At 35.3% G+C, this 26,289-nt stretch overlaps 1 protein-coding gene across 2 annotated transcripts in view; it reads right to left on the reverse strand.

The window, feature by feature from the left end:
* Nucleotides 1-4,836: 4,836 nt before the first annotated feature.
* The window catches only part of Ubqln1 (ubiquilin 1), a 46,720-nt gene continuing 25,267 nt past the window's right edge, over nucleotides 4,837-26,289 (reverse strand). The window contains exons 4-11 of one of the 2 annotated variants that reach the window (XM_015506067.2): nucleotides 24,237-24,499; nucleotides 22,947-23,105; nucleotides 22,552-22,786; nucleotides 14,029-14,171; nucleotides 10,892-10,975; nucleotides 9,558-9,673; nucleotides 9,149-9,317; nucleotides 4,837-6,808 (exon numbers count right to left, since the gene is read on the reverse strand). In XM_015506067.2, the coding sequence (XP_015361553.1) occupies nucleotides 6,656-6,808; nucleotides 9,149-9,317; nucleotides 9,558-9,673; nucleotides 10,892-10,975; nucleotides 14,029-14,171; nucleotides 22,552-22,786; nucleotides 22,947-23,105; nucleotides 24,237-24,499 (1,322 nt within the window). In that variant the 3' untranslated portion in view covers nucleotides 4,837-6,655. The remainder of the gene's footprint in view (nucleotides 6,809-9,148; nucleotides 9,318-9,557; nucleotides 9,674-10,891; nucleotides 10,976-14,028; nucleotides 14,172-22,551; nucleotides 22,787-22,946; nucleotides 23,106-24,236; nucleotides 24,500-26,289) is intronic. The other variant, XM_015506068.2, reaches the window with a different exon arrangement.

Consider the following 26,289-nt stretch of genomic DNA (forward strand, 5'->3'; position numbering starts at 1 on the left):
TGTTCCCCCCCCCCCCCCCAAGAGCAGGGGTGGGAATGGGTGAAATATTCTAGTCTTCCCCTTGTAAATTACAGACCAATTGCAAATTAAACAAAAATTACTCATTACCGAAATGCAAATCAAAATCACAAGGACATACCTAACAGAATGAATATTTAAAAAGCAAAACAAAACACACCTTGGGAAATATAGAAACTGATGGCAAAAATAAAAATGATATACCCACTGGGTACAGTGGTGCACAACTGTCATCCCAGCCACTCAGGACACTGAGGTAAGATTTTAAATTCAAGGCCAGCCTGTGCAACTAAGCAAGACCTTATCTCCAAAATTTAGGGAAAAAAAAAAAAAAGGTTGGGGATATAGCCCAGTGGTAGAACACCCCTGGTTTTAATGTTCAGAGCTCCTTAAAAAAGAAAGAAGGAAAAATAAATAAATAAATAAAGGGACAGCCCCTGTGGAAAATAATTTAGCAACTGTCAAAACTAAAAATGGAATTACCATATGACTCAGCAATTTCACTCCTAGGTATATATCCTAAAGAACTGAAAACAAATTCAAACTTGTATAGCAATGTTCACTGAACCATTATTCACAACAGGCAGATTACCGAAGTGCTCTTCAACAGACAAATAAGTAAAATGTGGTAAATACAAATGAAGAAATATAATTCAGCCATGGAATGAAATACACTGTACAATATGGATGGTTCTTGGGAACACACTAAGTGAAAGAAGCCAGACATGAAGATACATATTATATATGAACTTTGCAGAGTATATAAATGCAGAGACAAAGCAAACTAGCAGTTGCCAGGGACTGGAGTTAGGGGAGAATAGAAGAGTGTGACTGTTTAATGGTTACAGGGTTTCATTTTGGGTGATGAAAAAGTTCTAGATGATAGTGATGATAGAATACTATAAATATACTTAATACCACTTTAAATAGTACCTTTTAAAATAACTATATCGGTAAATTTTATATCATAGGTATTTTACCACAGTTTTTTTAAAAAAAAATAAAGCCAAAGGCCCACAGGGGTCATGCCCATCTTCCTAACCTCACTGCCACAAGGAAGAAGTAGACTACAATGTATGCCTCTTTTGCACAGACTGTTTCCCAGAGAACAGGACTCAAAGTCAAGAATAACCTAGTTCCTTCTATAATATTCAACAAGCAGCTGAGTCACAACTTTTCTTAGACAGGAACAGTTAAGTAGAAAAATGCACTCATCATTTTTCTCCTACTGGGATTAGAGTGTGTGGTAGATTAAGATGTTCACAAATTCTTTTATATTCTTCCCATCAGCAATGGGGTCTCTGACCTCTCCTCTTAAATCTGGACAAGCTAAGACTGCTTGACCATCAGACTATGGGAGAAATGATACTGGGCCCAGGATTTAAAAAGCAGGCAGCTTTCATTTTTCTTAATATCTGCTCTTGAAGCCCAGTCACCATGTTGTACACAAGTACAAGCAGCCCTGTAGAAAGGCCTAAAATTGGAGAGAACTTAGATCCTGAGTACACTCCCGGATGAAAGCATGCTTGTAAAGCCATGTGAATAACCCCTCTTCCATGTAAATTCTCCATATCCGGGAAAATCACTATATCTATATTCATCAAATCCTACTAAAAATGCTCATTCACAAACAAAATAAGAGATGGGGATGTAGCTCAGTGGATAGAGCACTGGTCTAGTATGTGTATGGTCCTGGGTTCACTCCACAGTATTGGCGGATGGGGAGGCTGACTTGCTCCTAAGCCACAACTTATGGAGTATTTGGTTTTAAAGCATTAGATAATGCTCAACAGCAGAAATTCCCTCCCCTCTCTGGCAAGTGTAAAGGAGTGAAGAATATGTCTGAATGACTTTTCTTTTAAAAAAAAAAAAATCTAGTCTATGAAAGAATCTGACCTTGACTTTCCTATGTACATATATGAATACACCACAATGAATCTCAACATCGTGTACATCCACAAGACTGGGATCCTAATTAGTATAAAATATATTCCATGTTTATATAAACATATCAAAATAGATTCTACTATGATGAATAATTAAAAAGAACAAATTTAAAAATCTAGACCGAATGCACAATTGATGATTATATGCCCATTAAAGAATCTGGCTCCACACTGACCTTTGGATTTCTGAAGGAAAATTAGTGGCCCTATCCATGCCTATCACTACTCTAAGGACAGAGTAAAGCAAGACAAGAGTGGGCTGTGAGTCTCGCCCAGTCATGTTATAATTAGAAGTTAGAAAACCAAACATTAACATGTATAGAGTAGGATAACAAACTGAGGATGTGCTACACCACTGTCCTAGTTCTATAGGAAATCTCAATTTCATTCTACTCAATTTCACTAAAACAGAACTGTTAGAAAGGGGGTGTTTCTCCTCTACTGCAAAAGATGTTACTCACAAAGAACAGTTCAAATGGGATACACAAAAACCACTTTTTCCTGACAATGAAAGGTAGCCCCAGCTGAGAAAATGACTACTGGAAAGAACCAGAAACTCACTCTCACACACCTTAGCCTATGTACTCAGGTGATTTTTATTCAAAAACTTAAAATTAAAAAAAAAACAACTATTCTGTGAATCAAAAATGAACAACTCCTCCTGTCTCTCTGTGATTTTTGGTAGAAAACAGTCACATTAAGACTGCTTCCCTCAACCCTTTCTGTGAATGATCATACACTGATAACTCCCAACAGAATACAAACATGATGGATTTCCCCACCGGAAAGAAGGCAAACTTGCACACTACCAACACATGCCTCTCCCTACAACTACTGCAATTTCTATGACCTTCACTATCTCCTCAGTCCACTCTAACTTTTCCCCACCACTTTAAACCCCTTGTCATAGCACATGAAGCTGTATTTTATTTAGAGACAGGGTCTCACTGAGTTGCTTAGTGCCTTGCTTTTGCTGAGGCTGGCTTTGAACCTGCAATCCTCTTGCCTCAGCCTCCTGAGCCTCTGGATTATAGGCATTTACTACCATGCCTGGCTAAATATCACCTTCTTAATGTAGCATTCTCTATTTTGTAAGAATAACCACCAACCCCCTTCCTGACCTAGCTTCCTTACTATGCTGAATTCTTCACTAAATTATCTATTATTAGCCCTGGCAGGCAATATATGTGTTGTTTATTGTCAAACTCTCCACTTCCTATTATGTGAGGCCCATGTGGAACAGAACTTTGTTATAGTTACTGAAACTGGAAAGAATGTAATAGATGTTCAATAAAAATGACAACTTTCTGAGGTAATGGATGCTTATGAGAAAAGATAATAGAGAAGTTGAGAAGGACATTTGATGTTACTTAACTGACAATTTCAGAGCAGAAAAGTGAAAACCAAAATAGAACAAAGCACTGTGAGGTGAGAATGAGAAAACACATCCACTTAAAGTGGTTCAGAATAAATAAATCACTGGATTAGCACAGTTTAAAAAGACTGCAGAACTGAGCCCAGAAAGAATGGCAAGCCACATATAAGCCCAGGAAAATAGCTGAATATCATGTGCAATACCAGAGAAGGGATGATTTCTAAGTGTAGTTTCCCCCACAGAGTGTCATTGAATATGGCATTCCCTTGAAAAGTGGTCAAATAAAGATTTGAAAAGGCTGGAGTAACCACTTTCAAACAGACTTCTTTACTGCAGGATTTCTGGTTTTTAACAAGTATAATATTAACCTCTGAGAGAAAGTACAACATACAGGATTTCCTTGCCTTAACCACATCATATTTTTTGGTTAAATATGTCTAGTTTCACTTTTGTCACTAATTGTTATCTATTCTGTTATATTTTGTCACTGATTTACCTATTTGCATAGTAATAATGTCTTTCCAAATCCAAAAACCCCTTTTACCACTATAGTTAAACCAAGTTTGAAATCTAAGAATCTGAATACACACAGGCCAACAGTGATTTATGATTGTTCAATATTTGCTAACTTTAAGATATATCATAAAGGTTCCACTTGGGAAATAAAATCCTGAAATGTTACTTTTACCAGACCATTCTTTATTCAATTTGTACTAAATAACTCAATGAGAACAATTTAAGCCTACTGTATTTTAAATGTCTGTTTTGTGTTTTTAAGAATTTCAAACATGCTCAACTTAGAATATGTTCACTTCCTGATAAACCTATCATAAGTGGAAAATACCATTAAGCTGAAAATGCATTTAAAATACCTTACCTACCAAACATCACAGCTTAGAAACATGGTATACTTGGAGAATCAGTCTTTTACCCTCATGTTTAAGTGGCTGACTTGGAGGTATGGCTTGCTGCTGCTGCTGCCTCCCCAACATCCCAAATGAGTATCATATCACATATTGCTAACCTGGGGAAATATCAAAATTCAAAATGTGAAGTACAGTTTCTACTTAATATGGATGGCTTTCACACCATCATTAAGTGGGATTTTGACCATTTAACAGATATTTAGATCTAAGGTAAACATATCAGAAACAAATAAAAACTCATGCCTCTGCAACAGCTTAAAGGTACTTTAAGATCTTAAAGAATTATAAAAGAAATCATGAAAGACTTATAAAAGAAATCATGAAATCTTACTCAAAGTCAAATTAACTAGCCAGAACCAAAAAAGAGCAGAGCCCAAGTCACATCCCTTCCCAGTAAGCTGCAAATTTTAACACACCATAACATAGTGTATACAACATTGGGAAAGCTTGAAAAATTACTAAAATGAGTAAAGTGTGACAAAATTTGGGGTGAACCTACTTCAAAAGCTTTTAAAAGACAGAGAGAAGACATCTTTATCTTTCTACAAAAGAGGCAAGACAAACCAAAGTGTAAAAGCTAGAGATTTATTGTTATTTTGTGATTAATAAATCATCAAATTAGTTATGACACTGTCCCACACTGTATACTGCCATTCACCAATACAAAAGTCTTTAAACCAGACTGAGGCATAAGGCAGAAAGAGTAAAGACACATGAACATTCTTAATCTCCTGTGGTTATGCCTCCACCCTGACCTCTGTACATGTTTTCCTCCTGGGGAAAGTGTCAGAACAGTGCATGGACTGGTGGGCAACCTGGCCTCTTGGCTTTTTAATAGCAAGCAACTTACAGAAATAATGGAATTCATCTTGTATTTCCCTTGATTTTATTGGTCTGAACTCATTTTAGGTTATTTTAACATTTTAATTTCCTGAAACTGTACATGAGAGAAATAACGACCTAAGAGAATACTGAACCAGAGTCAGCCAAATATATTACTGACCCTCTAAAAGTTATGTTTTAATTGGTCCTAAAGGAATGTACCACCCCAACAATTTGAGAGTTAGGCAAAGAGAACTTCTTTGGGGAGGGAAGAAAAAGGCTGTAGAACAGCCAAATGTACTCAACATTGTTAAAACGGCTCTTTTTCACCCCAAATAAGACTTCGTGACTACACTATATGCACAGAAATCCTAACAGAATCTTGATTGCCAGTATTATTTAGTTTAGGCTGGCCCAATTCAGGATAGATTCCGTCTCGCCCCCCTCCCCCATTCCCTTCTCTGAGTCTCTGAAAAGCACAATATTTAACTATTTCTTAATAGAACTATCCAAACACTTCAGAAACAAGTGGCTAACAAATCATTTTAAATTCATGTATTGCCTGTGCATAAAAAAAAAAACTGATAAACCCAGAAGATTGTTCTATTTTTATATGGCAATTAAAAGTAACTGAAACATCAACACTTTCAGTGAAAGCAACATTTCAATTACAAATTGTAATGCCTGTTAAACTACTATGGGAGAAGCTGTAAAGACCTAGGCAAATGCATCTTGGGGTATACTAAGGTGTTCCTTCAGTTTGCACAAAGATTAAGGTAATTTACAGTCAATCTGTGAATGTTGAGACAATGTTACATTATGCTGTCTGTACAATTAAATGTCCCTAAACAGATAACCAGAATCAGCTTTTCTACCATATTTTTAACAAACCTGACTAACTGGCACTTTTGCTGAGATGTTCATCAAAGATGCTGTAAGATTCTATACAACTAGGAAACACTAAGCTTTAAAAGTATTTCCTTATTTTTACTTTTTTGGTTATAGGTATTCTGCTTAGATAACCTAACACAGTATGTTTCTAGAAATGCAGTCCCAAATGTGCATACAGTATTCAAATAAAGCAAAAATTGTCAGTAGTATAAATCTTACAGCATTTTGTTTGCAAAAATACATGCCAAAGTCACAATAAGCAATACTGTACCACAAATTATAGAGCGCAAATGATTTGCTTCTTTTTAATGCTTTTATTCTACATAAATTACTACCATAGGCTAATGTTTAAAAAGCAAATAAAATGGACAGATGCAGGACAAAATCTGTTCTCCCAACTATAAAAGGTGATGTTTTTAAAAAATTACAATAAATGCAGAAGTGTTTGATGCATGCAGTAGCCTTAAATGAAAAAGCATTGATTCCCACTGTTCCAAAAAAGAAAAACACAGAAATACCCACACATCTTACCGCACTCCACCTTAAAATGCATCATATTGGGTTTGTTTATAACAACACAGAATTCCAAGAGTCAAAATGAAATAAAGCAGGTATTTTAAAGATTTAAGAGCCGTTATCAAAAATAAATTACATTTTTTCAAGATACAGAAATGCTGCTATGATGGCTGAGAACCCAGTAACCTTTCAATAGCTGCATTGATATCACCTCCTGTTGCTATAAGTGCTTGCAAGTTTGCTTCACGGTTCAAAAATCCCATTGCACTGAGTTGTTCCAGTTGTTGCTGAAATCTGACTTCTGGATTCTGTAGCTGTTAATAAATAAATAAATAAATAAATAAGCAAGCTTACTCAAAGGGAAACCAATCCATGTCACACCTAAATAACTTTACATGCTTTAACTGCTTTTTTAAAACATATGCTGATCTACTGCACTTTATAAGCACCTGCCTAGCCAATCATCAAGAACCCAAATAACAATAAGTGCTAGAAGGAACAGGAGGGAAAAGAAAACACTTATACCACTGTTGGTGGGAATTTGTTATATAAATAATACAACCACTATGATAATGAGTGTGGAGGCTCCTCAAAAAAACTAAAAAAAAAAAAAAGAACTAACCATATGAGATCCAGCTATAAAAGGAACTAAAGTCAGCATACTTTAGGGATACCTGCATACCCATGGTTAAAGCAACACAATTCATAATAGCCAAATTATAGAATCAGCCCAGGTGTCTGTTAACAGACGAATGGATAGGTAAAGAAAATATGGTATATGTGAAGTTTTCTGCAGGAAAATGGATCAACTGGAGACCAAAGTCAAAGAGAAAAGTATCGTATGTTCTCCCTCATGTGTGGAAGTTAGAGAGGGAAAAAAAGAGATGCCATGAAAGTATGCAACCATTAGAGTAAAGGGAAAGAAAGGAGTAGGAGGGGGTAAAATTGATCAAATTGTGTTTTTTATGTACATGCAAATATGCACAATGAAACCCACCATTCTGTATAACTGGGATGCACCAATTTAAAAGAACTCATTATCCAACATTCAACATATTTAAAATTCGCACTTTATTTTACTCTAGTTTACACTTAATCTTTTCAAATAGATCGTGCAATTTTCCCTTTAAAAAATTGAAGTCCTACAGGCTAAGAATGTAGTTCAGCGCATAGGTGTATGCCTAGCAGGCAAAAGGCCCTGGGCTCAATCCCCAGCACCACCCCAAAACAACAAAACAATAAAAAGCAGCAGCATTATAATAAACTTCAACCATTATTTTACAGGCTCATGGGGGATGGAAAAAACATAAAAGCAAATAGTTTAGAACTAGATTATGTGGCTACTTACTACCTGAGTAACTTTATAAACCAGTATTCTCATGTATAAAAACCTGAAGTTCCAATAAGGCTGAGATTCAATTACTTTACTAGCCAATTCCGAAACTTTTAAGTTCATAAACTATATTCCTAATGCTGACAATTCAGCCACATCAAATCTTTTAGAAATGAACTAAAACAAAAAACATAAATATCCAAACAATCCTAGTCTACCTGGTAATGGAGAGACTGCCCAACTGATATAAAGATTAATTCTGTCCAATAACCAAATCTTTTGTTTGTATTAATTCAATGTACACTTATGAGTAACCACCATAAGCTAGAAACTATGCAAGGTATCAAGAATACAAACATGAGCTGGGTGCGGCGATACATGCCTGTAATCTCAGCAGCTCGGAAGGCTGAGGCAAGACAAAGGTTAAATTCAAAGCCAGTCTCAGCAACTTAGCGAGGTCCTAAGGAACTTAACAAGACCCTGTCTCAAAATAAAAAAATTAATAAAAGGCTGCGGTTTCAATCACTAGTACCAAAACACACACACACACACACACATAAACACAAACACACAAGATGACAACATCCTCCTTTGTTTATCAAGGCTTGAAATTAGCATCTAACAGAACTTTTTTTAAAAAAAAATTTATTTTTTTAGTTTTAGGTGGATATATTTTATTTTTTATGGGGTGCTGAGGATCGAACTCAGTGCCTCACATGTACTAGTTGAGCACTCTACCACTTGAGCTACAACCCCAGCTCCTGCATCTAACAGATCTTGAGACACTTTTTTCCATGCTGAAGTATGGAGGCAACCTATCAAAATAGATTTGAACTGGCAATCATCTTTGTCTAATGGCGCATTCTTGGTAAAGCCAATGTTTACAGATATAACAACATTTCTGAGAGGTAGGGTATTCATGTTCATGTGTAACTCAAGTTCATAAGTTACACAGGAGGTGATGTTATGGTATAGGATTGAGACAGGCTTTTTCCAAGTAAAAATAAAGACTACACTACAACTATCCAGGGGGTTCTGAGGATAATTAAGCTTCTATTCCTCCTGACAAAATTTTGTAAAACAAATAAGGCACTGGATTAAAACATTCTTCCCAAGAATTAACAATGCTTCCTTTAGCAAATGATACAGCACTAAAGTTGACAATTTCTATAATGCTTAATTTTAGATTCAAGATTCTTAAAATTGTGTTCTTCATTAGTCAAAATACTAAAGAGCTACTTTTTTCCTCCTTTTTATTTTTAGAAATTCCTAAATTTCTAATATTAAAGAAGGCAAAACTTGAAGAAAAAGAAACTGTTACCTGAGGATTTACTCCAGCAAGAGCCTGCAGCATTTGTTGAATAAATTGCTGATGTCCAGGTTCAGTGGTTCCTGATGTGGGGCTTGTGTTTTCACTAGGTGTAGTACTAGACCCATTAGTTCCTGAAGAGCCTCCAGTGTTTCCTAAAGCCCCCAGGCTAGGAGTAAACCTAGAGAAAGCACAAATTCATTACAAATCTAAGGACTTGTAAAACTAGACTCTAGAATAGGTAGTGACTCACACACTTTTTAACATATTATTAGTTGCCTTCTTAAAAATAAGCATTTATAACTTGAAAGTTCTCACTAAAAATAATCTCACTCAAAAATATCAGAAATGACATTAAATGTGAAATTTTGAGAGAAAACAACCATTATGCACTTTCATAACGTTCCCCAAATAAGCTTACCCTGGGATGAGGCCGGGGGCTTCCGTTGCTAATGTTTGTAAACCCTGCTGAATCTGTAACAAGGCCTGCATTGCTCTGGGGTTTGACATTGCTGATAGAGTATCAGGATTCTGCATCTAAGGAACAATGAAAGAAAATCAGTGGTTACAAGGGAATTAATATCAGTGTCGGTAATTTTCACATCTTTCCTCTCCTGTGTTTCTTGAGAAAAATCTAAAACCTTACTTCCAGAATATGATAATACATAATTTCTTTCCCCCAAACAAAACACAAGTCCTCCTCTTTGACAGCAAATCTAGTATGCAAATCATTATTTGACTTCCTCCCAAGTTCATCATGAAAGACATTTGCATAATGGAAGACAATCAGGAGTGACTCTGGAAGCCACAACTATTCCCCTTCTCCAACAGAAGAAAAATTTATTATTTCTAAGAGGGCCTCCAAATGCACAACAGTAATATGGTGAAAGCCACTTATTCCACCTGATCAAGTGGTATCTGTTGCTAATGTAACAATTTACCAATACTGTACACTCTAAAACAATAATTCCAAAACTCAAGTTAATACCTGTGTCCTGAATTCAGCTTTTCCACCTTCAGATATTCACCACCAGACCAAAAAATAGGCTTACATCATTACAATAGATCAAGAACACTAACTAACCTCGGCTAAGGAATGACAGGCCTGAGAATCATTTTCATAATAAATAAAGCCCTAGAACTAACTACCAGTATCAAAACACCAAAACTGACTTTTCAATTATCTTTTTAAATAATAAAATACCATGGCAATCTCAGTACTTTTTTAATAATAAAATCTTCCTTATATGACAACACTTACAATTTTAATTTTACAAAATTCCAGGTTTGAGGAAATGAGATTTAGCCCTTAGAAAACAGGCTTTCTACTAATTTACAAGAAATTAAACATTACAAAGAATCCAATTTATACAACAGAATAGGGTAGCTTATCCTGTGACTTGAGATTAAAACCATAAAGTATATCATATGACACAGAGCAGCACTTCAAAGTTAGTAAAGTGAAAGGAAATGATTTATGGTATTAACAAAGCATTCAAAATCCTAAATCCTCGAAAGCAAAGGGGAAAAAAAAGTAGCTCTTTCCTCAGAATTAACATTAAAGAAACATAAGCAAAAGGTCAGCAGTAAAATGGGGCTCAGGTAGGATCAAGCTGAATTCTCCACGAATTGGCAGGATTATCATATTCTATTCTATATTTTGCAATCAGCCAAAGAAGAGCAAGGAAAATGTTCATCAACAAACTTTTTCAAGCAAATCATTACCGAAGATAGCTAGCATCTTTTCTTACTCACTTGTTGGAGGAAAGTTGGGAGTTGTTGTCTCATTTGCTCTTGAAGCTGAGGATTTCCAGCAAATAGGGGATTATTCAGCATCATCTATGGGGCAAGTGTTCAAACAATTTTAACTGGAAATATCTGAAACAAGTAATGTACCTTGTTTAATATTCTATCTTCCCCTAAGTGCCTAAGCTGGCATTTAAAAGAGAGGAAGATAGAACATAAATAAAAAGAAGGGAAAATACTGTCCACAACAAGGACCTGGGGGAGAAGGGGACACAGCATCATCTCTCTCAATAAGAATGGTGGTTATTATAATGACATGCAGTGTTCTAAAAACTATAAGCAATCATTTTCTTAGGCTTTTCCTTAAGAAAAGGTGAATTTTTGCTTCAGAAAGAAAAATGGGAGTAACTGGCTGTCATGAGGATACATTTTCTGCTACACTGACAGAATAAACATAAACATCAATACTATACATGGCTTGCTTAGAAACCGCGATGCACAAGTGGTTAAGCACAGAGAAAAATCCAGATCTGGAATCGCTATTTCTACCTGTCTACTACAAAACAGTTAATATTATGTCTGGAAAAATAACACCACAAAACAGCAACCAACTTGCCAGAGAAATGGAGCTGCTAGGTGAAAATCAGCCAAAACTAGCACCAACAGTCCTCTGGGAAAACTGTTAAAATGCTTTAAGACCTGAAAGATGTAAATCCATTAGAGAACACCAAGATTAGTATCTGGATTTTACCTCACTACCACCAGAGAAAATAAAAGTGGCATTATCTCCTAACCTTCAACAGAGGTTAAGAATTTTAAGTCAGGGCCAATATTAACATGATGTGGGATACTTGAAACTTAATATTACAATTCACTAACAGCAAAAGCAGGAACTAATAAATTAGTATAGTTTTGAAAAAGACAAATTTTACATCATTTTGTATAAAGTGTGACGTCAACTAACAATGATTTACTGATAGTCTATTTACCTGTCCAAAATCTAGGGAGGAAATTATCCTTTTTCTCTAGTATAGCTAACCATATCGAAGAGCAATTACATGTAAATGATAGAAGTAAAGAGAATTCCCCTCCCTCTTCTAATTCTTCCATTGTTGCAAAATGGATCATTTAATTTCAACACAATCAATGAAGGAATCTGACAATGATTTATGGACATAAAGTATTCATTTCAAGGTGATCAATAAGTTCACAGAAAATAAAATAATACCTACTTGAGGTCAACAAACCTGCTTCTTTATTGCTTCAGTCAGATACTTCTTTATTATGAACATATTAATGAGATTACCACATTTACTTTTTGAGATTTATGTCATCTAAACTAATCTAGAAAAAAAGCATGCCATTTTAATTCTTTCTCAGAAAATCGTTTCATTTTATTAGGAAATTTCTCCTAATTTACCTGACTTTATATCACAGTTAGTACTTTTTGAATATTTAAAAAAATCAAAAGTGAATATAGAAACTACAAATGTTAATCTTCTGATAAACCAGAGTGCATTGTAAACATTTCTCAATTGTCTATAGTAAAGGCATCCATTCCTAGCTATTCTTTGTCAACATTTACTTTAGAGTAAAACAGTATATCAAAGTACTCAAGTCCTTTATAAATACAAAATTATGGTTATAACAGCTAGGAATGTGCTTTTTAAGGTCAAATTCCAAAAACAAGATGCACATCCAGTGTTGTTCATTAGCCATTTGTATGCAAATTTTTTTAAATAAAAATTCTTTAAAAATTGGTCTATATTTCCAATTACACAAAATTTTTAATGGCAGAATGTATTATACTGCCAAGACATATACTATATACTCCTATTAATAGAGATCTAGAGTTTAAAATTAAGAGATAAAAAAGTTTTTTAAAATTAAAATAAAGAAAAGTGTTTAAAATTCCTAGGATTCTATAAAAGTGTCCCCCCCACCCCGCCTGCCCTCACCTTTCTTTTTTGTTACTGGGGATTGAACCCTGAGGTGCTCTATAACTGAGTTACAGCCTTTTTCATTTTTTATTTTGAGGCAGGATTTCACTATGTTGCCCAGGCCAGGCATGAACTTGTGATCCTCCTGCCTCAGTCTCCCAAGTTCTGGGATTACAGGCATGCACCACCATATCTGGTTACAAAAGCCTTTTTTTTTTTTTTTTTTTTTAAATTTGTCCTTTTTAGATATACATGATAGTAAGAATGTAAAAAAAAAATGGGCATTTTTAATAAACAGCAAACATAAATTACAGATAAGCAAGGCTCATTTCACATTCTTCATGGTTCAGTGTTGCCAAATCTGGCAGTATATCACAAACAGAGGACTCAAGAAGGTTAAAAAAAGGAGGAGGAAAGATGCAATCTAATTCTTGTCAAAATTTCTAAGGATGGGAATTGAAGCATCAGCATTTTTTAAAAAGAAGAACTGATCCTGTTCTTCTTTAAGACCTGAAAGATGTAAATCCATTAGAGAATACCAAGATTAGCATCAGAATTTTTTTTTTTAAAGAAGAACTTATGATCCAAATGATCCTGAATAGTTTAGCCAGTGTTGAGATCCACTATTTTTCTTAATTTTGGTCTCTTCAGAAAAACAAACTGGAAAACAAATAATTCAATAGAAGACCTGTGTACCAATTTAGGAGATGTGGGGGACAGCGTTCTCATTAATTCCTTTCTGCTTTTAATAAAAGATTTTAGTTGTTCCACAAGTGCAATGTTTAGCATGGCTATTTCAATCTGGGCAGTCTAATACATAAAAGTCTTTCAACCGTATTGATACTATTCTTAATAGCTTTTAAAAGGTTCACATTTCACAGAAGAGTATACCTTTGAGAGGGTAAATCCAAAACATTTTATACTCATTTCCTAACTCAACATACATAAAGTAAGCCTGCACATCTTTCTGGTGAATGAATGGCAGACTTTCTAGTCAATGAGGCAGAGATGAAACTGTTTTCAATTATATGAAATATTAATTTAGCACACAAAAAAACAAAACTATCCAAAAAGTTGGAGTTTACCTACATTTCTAATGTGTTAATAAGCTAGCACACACAACACAAATATGCCAAAATCAAAAGTACTGGATTAAGTTACTTTAGTTTACCCTGAAGTTATTTTTAATACAATTTAAAAACTCACCTGAGCAGCAAGATCTGGATTCTGGCTTAGTGACTGCATCATACTTCTCATGTAGGGAGCAGACAACATGTTTTGCATAAGCTGTGGGTTTTCAGTTATTTGTTGCAATAAGCTCTGCATTCCTGGTGTGTTGAACATACTAGCTGAAGGTTTTTTTTTTAAAAAAAAAAAGACATTTTATTAAGAAAAACTTACGTAAACAAAATTAAAGCATTAAAATATACTATAACCTGTGCTTAAATTTTAGCGACTGCAGCTGTACACAGGAGTTCTCCCTTAACAACAGATTCACTTTACACAGATCCAAAACATTAAGTGGAAAATTTCAGAAATAAACAACACATAAGTTTTAAGCTGCAAACTGTTTTAAGTTATCATGATGAAATCTCATGCTGTCCTGCTCCACCCCTTTTTGTCAAGTACATCCATATTGTATCTGTTACCCATCCACTTTGTCACTTAGTAGCTAAACATCGAAGTACTGCAATGCTTGTGTGTTCAAAGTAACCTTTTCTCAATAATGATTTCAAAGCACAAGAGTTGTGTTGCTGGAAATTCAGAGATGCCATTAAGTATGTTTCCTTTAAATGAAAAGGTGAAAGCTTATTAAAAGGAGAAAAAAAATATGATGAGGCTACTAAGATTTACAGTAAGAAACAAATCCTGTAAAATTGTAAAGGAAAAAGTAATTCAGGCCAGTTTTGCTGTTGCCCCTCAGAATACAGAAGTTTTGACTGCAAAAATTATGGTCACAGTTCATGTTAAGTGCTTAGTAGATGGGAAAGGCATTAAATTTGTGTACATATGTTTTAGGGGGAAAAAACAGCACATAGGAACTGGTACTCTGCAGTTTTAGGTATCTACTGGGAGTCTTGCAATGTATGCCTCTCAGGTAAGTGGGGACTACTATGTACCTACTAAACTAAGAAAGAATTTTAAAACTAAGATTTCCAAAAATACATGACCAACATATACCAGTAAAAGAGGACTTGTGATTTTAAGATTCTGGTTGCATTTATAATAAATTCCTTATCTAATTCCTTATCTAAGACTTTAGCTTCTAAAGTCAATTTCAGGCAAAAATTAGATATGGTCAAATTACTGTTGAAAACTACCATAAGTTAAAAAGTCTGGATTAAGTTTCCCTCCAGGATTGCAGAAGATCACTTAATTAAGAATCCCATTAGGCACTCAATGTGCTCATACATTGAAAAAAGAAGCCTCAATCCCATTTTCTTTGGGAAGTGGCACATTTCACTGAGTGAAACAGCAGGCATATTTAACATTTAAGAGATGTTATTTGAGCCAGTAACTAAAGAGCAGTTATTTCAAGCCAGATTATCTAGATTCAAATCCAACCTAACTACTATGCAATCTTGGACAGTAACTTCTTCATATTTCTGTTTCCCCATCTGTAAAATAGAGAAAATATTGTTTACTTTATAGGGTGGTTGTGACAAATTAGTTAATGTATAAAATGCTTGTTATAATTATTCTTACTTTTCTTCTCTTTTTGACTGAGAGCTACAGTTGAATTTCTGTGAATTCAATGTGATAACTCTACTATTTAGGCAATTTTTCTTTGAAAACTAATTAATTTGTTTAACTTGTACCCCGCCCCTGACTTTCAATTGCTGACTATATACACTCAAACTCAAAGATATTTGTGGGAGACCAACCTTACCCCAACTGAGTTAACTCCCCCTGCTGGGTGATGAGGCATCAGGCAGCAGCCATGTTGCTAGACTGCCTAGGGTTCCAGTAACAGTGTCTTCGTGTAGAGGAGTGCCTCTCCACAACCCCAGGGACCTCACCTGTCTTTGCAACCCCGCCCCCCTTGACCTTCATTGGACAGGATTTTCCCCAGAATTTAGAGTTCCCCAATAAAAGCCCACTCCAAAGCGTGCTCTCTAGCTCTTGCTAGCCTCTATTGTAGATCCTCGCTTCCTAGCTTAGGGAGCCTGAGATAGAGGGCAGAGGAGCCATCCCGGAGCTTGGTTTAAAGGTACACTGTGTGTCTGTGTTTTATTTCTAACTCCCTGAGAATTTCCCCCGAGTGATTTAACAGTTTATCACCCAATATTCTAAAACTTATTATGTTAACTCATTAGCTTTGTCATTTTCCGTTATTCCACCTAATGTACTTTTATCAGGCATAATACACTTGACTCTTCCATTTGACATTCTAGTTTATATAATACTGTTTATAATAATTTGTTTTTCCTATTTTCTCGTTGGAAGCATCAATTTAGTTTTTCCATATCCTAGAATCCAAGAAGTATTCTAAGGTTGGCAAACTACAGCCTGCACAGCAAATTTGGCACACAACCTATTTTTGTATAGCCCATAAGGTAAAAATTGTTTTTACATTTTCAAATGATTGGGGAGGGGGGAAATCTAATGAAGATAAATATTTTGTGACATGTGAAAAGTATCTGAAATTCAAATTTTAGTGTCTGTAAATCCTATTTTATTGGAACAGTCATGCTGACTTGTTTATTATCTATGGGCACACTTTTGTACTACAAAAACAGAGTTGGAATACTTGCAACAGAGTATAGCACTATCACTGCTTCATATTGCTGCTCAGTGTGCCACAAACAAGAGTCAGTCAGTTATAATTCATGTCACATGAAATTGCTGTAGCATTTTTTTTTTTTTTTACTACCAGGGCATACCAATCATATCAAAAGAAAATAAGCGGGGTGCGGGGGGTGGACTACAAATGAGACGGCAAAACACTGTGTTTATTATGAAATGACACTGAAGACTACAACATACACAGAGATTGCCACACTAAGCACTAATCACAATATTCCCTACTCACAAGAAAGCAATGGTGAGGAAAAATATCAAAATTTAAATATCTTATCACAGCTTAATTTCCTCATGAAAATAAGGTTGGAACCAGAGATAAGTTTCCAAGTGGCTTATTTATTGGCCTATTAAGGAAAGTCATCTACCAACAGTGATTAATTAGCAAACTTAATTAAATTTTAATTGTAGCAGCCAAATAAATCTTAACTTAAGTCTACTAACCTTCTGGGAGAATAGTCTTTTCTCAAAGAGTTAAAGACATTGAGCACAACAACAATATGCAATTTAAAACAACATAAATGATTCCGAGTGATATTCCATGGTTACTGATGAGTCAACAGATGTTACTGATACTACTTAGATCTATTGTACTTGAGAAGTCAATGCCAAGTTTGAAGTGACTGAAAATTTGGTTTCATATAAAAAAATCTGCATGGAACAATTGAAGTGAGACTATTTTCAAAGCTGAGAAAATATTAGCACTTTGGAACAACCTGAAGTAGATGTATTAAATAAGATGGTGATAAAAATACATGTAAGGTTTGAGTTGGATCAATCTACAAAGCTTATAAAAATAACAAGGTAGTTAAAACTATGGTTATGCATTATTTTATTCATCAGCAGACAATCTGCAAAATATTTTAGTCTGTGATGTTATTGAACTAGATGGAGTATCCATGATGAACATTATTTACTCCTATAAACTTAATAGTCAATCCCATAAATTTTTATTAGAAATAGTTCAATATCCTGACATGCCCAAATACAGTGGCTTCACAGAGATAAAGTTTCATGACTCAGATTAAAATTTTTCTAAATGAGAACCACAACAAAACCAACATCATTAAACATTTAGAAACTTTAAAAATTAGTTTTTTTCTAGAGAATTGGTAATTTATCATTTACATGTGAAACTCACACTGCAGTCAAGTCATTCTGACACCTAAAACTGTTTGAATCACAAGGAAAGTCAAACTGGTGTTTTTGTTTTGTTTTTTGTGCTATCAAAATCTGCAACAAGGAGGTGGGGTTGTGGCTCAGAGGTAAAACGCTTGCCTAGCATGCGTGAGGCGCTGGGTTTGATTCTCAGCACCACATTAAAAAATAAATTAATTAAAAGTATATTAAAAAAACTGCAACAAGATCTCCCTTCCCACAAATTTGCAGATTTATTTTTGAGTTCATATTACCAGTAGCACTTTCAGCTCCAACCCAAGTGTAAAGGAACTTTCACATTTTAAAATTCACTGAACTGTGTGATTGAGGAAATACTACTTTAAATTTGAAGTGATTAATCTACAATGCAATGGCATGCTAAAGCCAAAGAATCTAGCAAAATTCTATACATGCCTTTTCCAACTGATAAATATGCTGTTAAAACTATAATTTTGAAATAAATACATATTTTAAATGAAATAAAAGTCTCATTACCTGTCAGTATTAACTGGTGAACATTTACAATTTTGGGTTAAAAAAAAAATAACATTGTGAACCCCAATTAAACAAAATGGTATCCTCTAAAAGTTCATTCCTCTCATTAGGAGATATGTATGAGAAAAACACTGTACTTAATTATTTCTATATTTTTATTTGCACCAATAAAAAAAAATCTGTGGAATTTTGTTCTTCCATGATGTAATAGTCTTAATTTTTGCCTCTTGGCATGCAAAACCTCAAGTATTATCTGAGCCTTTACATGAAAAGTTTGCTAGTTCTTCACTTTCTACATTATTAAATTTTTATAGGAAAAAGAGTCAAGAATTTTGACTGTTACATGCATAATATGTATTCATACATATAATACACATGTCAAAATTTAAAGAGTTGAGTTAGAATCATAATAGTGATCTACATGCTGACAACTGGACAGGCTGGCAGAATAAACTCATTTTTCTTATTTATTTTAATTTGATGGGAGCACCAACATAAAATGTTAGAGCACTAAGTCATTAAATTAAAAACCTCAGTAAAAGTTGCAAAACTGATTTTTTGTATGTCAAAACCCTGCTATTAAAAACTCCGACAGCCTACTGGTTAGGATATTTGATTAAATCTTTGTTCTGTCTGTTCTATATAGCATTTAAAGTAGGAACAAAGCATCTCTCTCAAAAGAACTGTTAATAAGAATTAAATAAGTAAGCAGAATACAGGATTCTTTCTTTTTCTTGATTTAAAAAAGGTTACTGGGCTAGAGTTTCGGCTCAGTGATAGAGCATTTGTCTGGCATGTGTGAGGCACTGGGTTCAATTCTCAACACCACATATAAATAAATAAATAGGTAGATAGGTAGATAAGTAAATACATAAGGTCTATCAATAACTAAAAAGAAATTTTAAAAAATAAAAATGGTATTACTTAAAGCCAGACACAGTGGCTCATGCCTGTAATCCCAGGTATTTGGGAGGCTGAGGCAGGAGGATAGCTAATTTGAGGCCTGGCAACTTAGTGAGACCAGACTCAAAATAAGCGATGAGGATGTAGCTCAGCATCCCTGGTTCAATCCCATGATCAACACACACACACACACACACACACACACACAAAGTTGTACTTCAATTTTTATAAAACCTATACTATTATCCAGAAACCTCAGGATATCCACTGGGTTCTATAAAAGAACATATACCACTGTGATCATCAATTACTCTCCTCATTCTGATTCTTCCCTCAGCAATGAGTTTTTAAAATGTTCCTCACCTAGAATATCATTTTTCCACTTCCTCTGCCAAAACAAAAGTATTTTTTAAAATATATCTAGGTCTGCTCATATAAGGGAAGTGTTACTATACTTCCATTTCTTCTATTTATATGCCAAGTATACAGTTAAGAGAAGTACCCCCAAAAGCCTATGTCTTAGAGGATTAGTTCCCAGCCTATGGTGCTAGGAGAGGTGGCAAAAACTTTAAAAGGTGAGGCCAGAGGAAAGATCACTGAGGGTGTGCACTTGAAGGGGACATTAGACCCTAGTCCCTACTCTTTCTTTCTTCTTTTGCTCTCCAGCTACCATAGAATGATCAGCTTCCTTTGTCACTCCTTCCTGCCATAATGTACTACCTCTCCACAGGACCAAAAGCAATGGGCCAAGTGACCATGGAGAGAAACCTCTGAAACCATAAACCAAAATAAATCTTCCTTCTTTTAAGTTGATCTATCTCAGGTACACAATACAGTAACACAAAGCTACTAAAGGACCAATCCTGTCACTGTGACTAATGATCACAGACCAAATTCACGGAAAACACTAACATCTGAATTTTAACTATATGGATGGTTTTGTTGGTTTTGTTTTTATTTTCTTGTAGTTGTAGATGGACAGAATGCCTTTATTCTATTTTTTATTTATTTATTTTTTTTTAGTTGCAGATGGACACAATATCTTTTTTTTAGTTGCAATTGGACACAATACATTTTATTTATTTAATTTTATGTGATACTGAGGATGGAACCCAGCACCTCTCACATGCTAGGCGAGCGTTTTACCACTGAGCCACAACCCTAGCCCCTATTTATTTATTTTTCTGTGGTGCTGAGGATTGAACCCAGTGCCTCATGCATACTAAGCAAGTTCTCTGTCACTGAGCTACAGTCCCAGCCCATATGAATAGTTTTTAAAAGGCACCCATTTATTGAGTCTAACCTATAGAAAAGTGGACAAAAGTAAATCCCTTATCCACTCATACATCATAATCTCTAGGACCTTTACAAAAACACAGATCCTAAAACCTTCCCACCCCTGAAAAATTATATGCCCCACAAGGTCTGGGGTTAAGACCTGAAAATCTAATTTTTACCAAATATGGGTACAGTACCTGTCAAGACTGCTAAAGATTGATCTAGAAAACAAAACCAGATTAAATCGAAGAAATGTGCTCTAGGAATAACAACACAGATAATTATGTGTTCTCTCTGCACTTCAGTTTATCTACTATTGAAATGATACTACCATCCACTTTTCTCAGCACTCTTATGAGCATGTGAAGACACAAAACTGCCTCTGGAAATCTTCAATAGCCCTTTCTACCACAATGCACACAAATGATTGACCATAACATATTTAAAGCTTCCTTTAGAAAAAAAAGTTTGCTGTCATCAATGGGCTTGAACATAGAAATGTATACGGCTTATCAGATGTCAGACTCCAAGGACCTTCCTATAGGTACCAGAAGCACTCACAAAAGAACCAAATTGTGTTCACTGAGAAACAATTGTAAGATTTGAACCATTGTTCTACATAAACCAACACCTAAACCCAAGCCTTCAGAAAGAAATGGCCTAAAAAATGGACATACATCTAATAGTTCTGCAGTTTGGTTTTGAGAACAGAGCAAAACTCAAGAAAGCATAATGCAAAACATTCACCAAGAACAAGAAGCCCAACAATAGCAATTACCGAAGGATGGAGTCAAGACTAGTTCCTCCCAGACAAAGATGGACATACTACCCAGATCCTCTAATTGTGCCTATCCTGGAGCCCTAGTTTATATGAATCATGTGACACCCTCTCCGATTCAACATATGCCCCAATTTTAAAGTATCCACAGACCACTCTGTTGGCCACAAAATAGTTCCATTTGGCTGCTGCCAAGATCCTACCATATACTGCTTTTATCCCATCCAGGTTTTTCCAAGTTTCAATTCTAATTCTTTTTGCTCTTCATCTTTTACAAAGTTGAGAGAAGCTAGGCAAAAATGGTCATACATACTGTAATATTCCCATGCAAGGGAATACTTTTTGACAAAAAGGAACAAACTAGAGAAACAACATGGATGAATTTCAAAACAAGTATATGAAAGTAAATAAGACACAAGCAGGGGAACCTAATCCACAGTGGCTGTCGATGTGGTGAAAAGAACTAAATAGAAAAAAAGGTATAAAAAAAATTTACTGGAGTGATGGAAATGTTTCATGTCCTAATCACAGTGGCAGGCACCTGGTTATACAAATTCACTGAAATATGAAGAAGCAGACACCTAAAATACACATTTTGCTTGGTACAGTGCACAAGCCTATAATCCCAATGATTCAAGAGCTAGGAGGCTCTTGAAACAGGAGACTGCAAGTTCCAAGACCAGCTTCAGAAATTAAACGAGGCCAAGCAACTTAAGAGTAGTTTATCTTTTATTCCCCCTACTTCTCTGACAATAAACAAAGAGCTGCTTGTTTTTCTACCTTTTATTTTTGGGTCACCTTCTCAGTAATAATCTTATTTGCTCTGCATTACTTGAATGACCTCATAATCAAGTCCCCTTCATTAATTTTTGGTTTCTCCAATACATAATTCAAATAGTAACAAGAGTACTTCCTTCATCATTCCTCTGTTTAAATCTTTCCCTGTGTAAGTTCTGGAGATCTACAGTATAGCATAATGACTATAATTAATAACAATGTACTATACACTTGGAAACTGCTAATAACTTTATTCTCACCACAGGAAAAAATATAAGTGTTATGAAGTGACAGATGCTAATCAGCTTGATTTAATCACTCCACAATATATACATATATCAAAACATACTGTACTCCGCAAATGTATACAACTTAAAAATCCTTTCTCTGCCCCCCTAAAACACCCCACAAAACCTGCAACACTGAAAGATACTTCATAGAAGGTATACATCATCCACATACAAATAATACAGCAATACTTATAATCCCATTTTAGGTGAAGACAACAATGAAAAAAGCATGAATTATTACACACATACCTCCTACTCCAGGCACCAAATTTGGCCCAGTAGTACTTTGTCCAGCAGTGCCACTGGTAGTACTACCAGCAGTGCCACTCACAGTGTTTGTAGTGCCACTAGAAGCTGATGAGCTCTGGGAAGCCTGTGGAGCCCATGGATTGGGTAAGGGATCTCTATTTTCTGTACGAGAAGGTTGACTACCTTCACCTGAGGATGTACTGCTCACTAAGGAAGCAAATGGATTACCGCCAAACTGTAATTTAAAAAAAAGACATGAAAATCGGAAACAAGCTTTTAAATAATAGATATAGAAACTATTTTTTAATGAAATCACATTCCCCACATTCCTCAATCACACACATATTTGCTTTAGAAGCTACTTTGGGGCTTAAGCCTTGGAACCAGCGGATCACCTGCTCTTGTGCAGCACTCAGCATAGGTTCCTGAATGTCCGTGTACATGCGCCGCAAAGCATTATATCCCCCAGGAATACTTTCAAGGTTGCTCAAGGCTCGGTCCTGGTTTCTCATCATTTCCTGCATCATTGCTGGATTCCTGGCAAGTTCCAATGTCTAAGGAAAAAAAATATGTTTTAAAAAAAGACTGAAATACATAAGAATTACCTTAGTCATTAACTACTGTTAAAGTTTATGGAAAGCCATTGTTTCAGACTAGCCTCTTCCACTATGCCCCAGTACACCAAACCAGAATGGAGTCACCTGTACTACATGTGCCTTGTAATCAAACTGAACCTGGAAGGTTAGTTTAAAAACAAAATGATAGATTCCAGTTAACCTTAACCAGCATAATAGGAAAGCAACTCTTTACAATGATCAATCTTCAATTTGCTTTTTGTTCCTTGTTTTTACTTTCTTTTTTCTGTTTTTGTTTTTTAGTAAAAGGGTCTGAACCCAGGGGTTATTAACTGCTAAGCCACATCTCCAACCCTTTTTTGAGACAGGGCCTCAATAAATTGGTGAGATTGGCTTTGAACTTGTGATCCTCCTGCCTCAGCCTCTCAAGCCATTATGATTATAGGTGTGCACGACCACACCTGGCTCCCTATTTCTACTTTTTTCAGCTCTTTTTTTTTTTAATCTCCCAGAAGCAAAATTCATTTGCTCTACTTATGAGAAGACACACTTTATTTTACAGAATGAGGTATAAATTCAGAATCACAAAAGCCAATTTGAGCTTTACACCAAATTTATTATAATTTTTAAGTCAGAAAACTATTTTAAATAATTCAAGGTAGATTTTACCTCAAAAAGTAAGCTACAATTCAAATAACATCAAAAAGGAAGCATTTTGTTATGAATAAATTGCCCATATCCAGAACTGAACCTTTTGTTTCTTAAATCCTCAAAATAAGTGATTTTTAAATGTAGCATAAAAATCCTGGGTTCATATAGTCATCAGGAGCGGAGCTATGGCTCAGTGGTGGAGTACATGCCTAGCATGTGTGAGGCACTGGATTCAAATCTCAGCACTATATAGTTACTAATTAATTAACTAAAGGTCCATCAAAAACAAAAAAAAAAATTTTAAATAGTCCAAATTAGTGCTTTGATGAGTTTTCCTAAACAGTGATCAGAATTCTCTTTAGCTTAGTAGTAAATGCAGGGCAATCTGTGTCACCATAGAAAATTTAAAAAGAAACATAATTTTTTGGGTAAATAAACTGAAATTATTTTTCTACATACTTGTCTCATTATATCTGGATTATTCAGCATATGACTAATTTCTGGATTTCTCTGTATCAACTGCTGCATTTGTGGATTGGCCATAATTAACTGCCTCATTAGATCAGGATTTGAGAGCATGCTCTGGACGAAGGGATTTTCCATGATCTGGACCATCATTTCAGGGTTAGACAAAAGTTGTCGCTGCATTTGGCTCTGTAGTTCAGAGAAGTTGGTAGTATTCAAACCTAAGCTACTCAGACCTGCAAGTCCTCCAAGGCCACCTAACAGGGAAAAAAACACATAAGAAATTTTAATATTACCATGCCTGTGCTAAAATATGAAGATTCAAAAATATTATCTGACTCAATAGTACAAGAAACAGTTTTAAAACAAAAACAGAGTTCCTATTACTCACAGACATTTTATTTCTATACCTGAAATTAGCCAAAACTAATACTGATGGCACTAGGTTCAATTCTCAGCATCACATATAAATAAATAAATAAAGGTCTATCAACAACTAAAAAAATATTTTTTTTAAAAAATGTATTTGGTCCTTCTCCTTGGTTCCTGACAGAGTTCCTAAAACCCTTAGAATTTTCAGAGTGGTAGGTGTGATGTCTTTTGTAATTCATAATAGACTTTTTTGATTTTTTAAAGCTAATTAGGGCTAAAAGTATAGGGTCCCTTCACGCCTCAGGACAGAGCTGGTCATCTGAAAGACTTTGAGCCCCACCTACTGACCTCCAAAAAGGGAAGGGGATAGAGTTGAGAGGTCTACACAAACTTTCTAAAAACATCTTTCAGGGTTGGTGAGAACACCTAGATAAGAGGAGAACAGTGTATTAATTAGGGTATGGAAGCTTTTTGCTCATCCTCTACCCCTCTCCATACCCACACACCTTGCCCTATTTACCTGTTCAAAGCATTGTTCTGTTCCAGTTATATTTACTTGTTTATCATAAAGGATACAAGTAAAGTGTTTCCTGAGTTCTGGGAGACCTTCTAGCAAATTCTATACTGAGGGCCGCTGGGCAAAGGAACTCCCAGTTTTATAGCTGATTCATCAAAAGTATAGGGTGGCCAGAAACTTCCAATTCATGTTTGAAGTGGGGATAGTCTAACATGTGAGTCCTGACAACTAACTTGTAATAAACAGTGTCAAAACTAAGCTGAATGTACAACTATAATGCAGCAATAAAAAATATGAGAAAAAAGACTGAATTGAACATTGAACATCCACAGCTGGTTTCCGAGAATTGGTTGGTATCAAAGCATCCTGGAAGATGCCAGCTAAAGAAAGTGGCGGGACCCCACACAGGACTACATTATGAATAAAAAAATTAAGGATCTACATCCAGAGAGTACAATGAGAAACATCTACATAATGAAGGATACAAAAAGGTTTCAGACCAAGAGCTTCCATGGGGAAAAGAGGCAATATTTTTTTAATATTTATTTTTTAGTTGTAGTTGGACACAATACATTTATTTTATTTACTGGTTTTTATGTGGTGCTGAGGATTGAAACCAAGGCCTCGCACCTGCTAGGCGAGTGCTCTACTGCTGAGACACAACCCCAGCTCTGGGAAAAGAGGCATTTGAAGAGCAAGATGCTATGTTTGTTTTGTTTTTCTTTTTCTTCCCCACATTTCTTTGTTTTCTAAAACATCAGGTGACTAAAAACAGATGAATATAAGGCATGAGTTCAGAAGTGAGGTAAATTGAGGTAGAAATGTGGAGGATCACCAGAATATAATAATAATGAAAAGATAATGTCACTCAGGGAGACTAAAAGAAGAATGAATAAAAGAATTTCCCAGAATTCTGGGAAAATAATAATCACACCACGAACGGGGGTTGGGGGGGTGGGAATCCTACAAGTGAGATAGAAAAGGACTGGTTAGAAAGTTAACTATAGAAAAAACAATATCTAGGAGTTACAGGAAGGAAATTTCAAGGAGAGATTTTTAAGCATTAGGAGTTGTAGCTCAGCAGCAGAGTGCTCGCCTGTCACATGCAAGGTGCTGGGTTCAATCCTCAGCACCACATAAAAATAAATAAATAAAATG

This window comes from Marmota marmota, unplaced genomic scaffold, assembly GCF_001458135.2.
Source record: "Marmota marmota marmota unplaced genomic scaffold, marMar, whole genome shotgun sequence".
Lineage (NCBI taxonomy): Eukaryota > Metazoa > Chordata > Mammalia > Rodentia > Sciuridae > Marmota > Marmota marmota.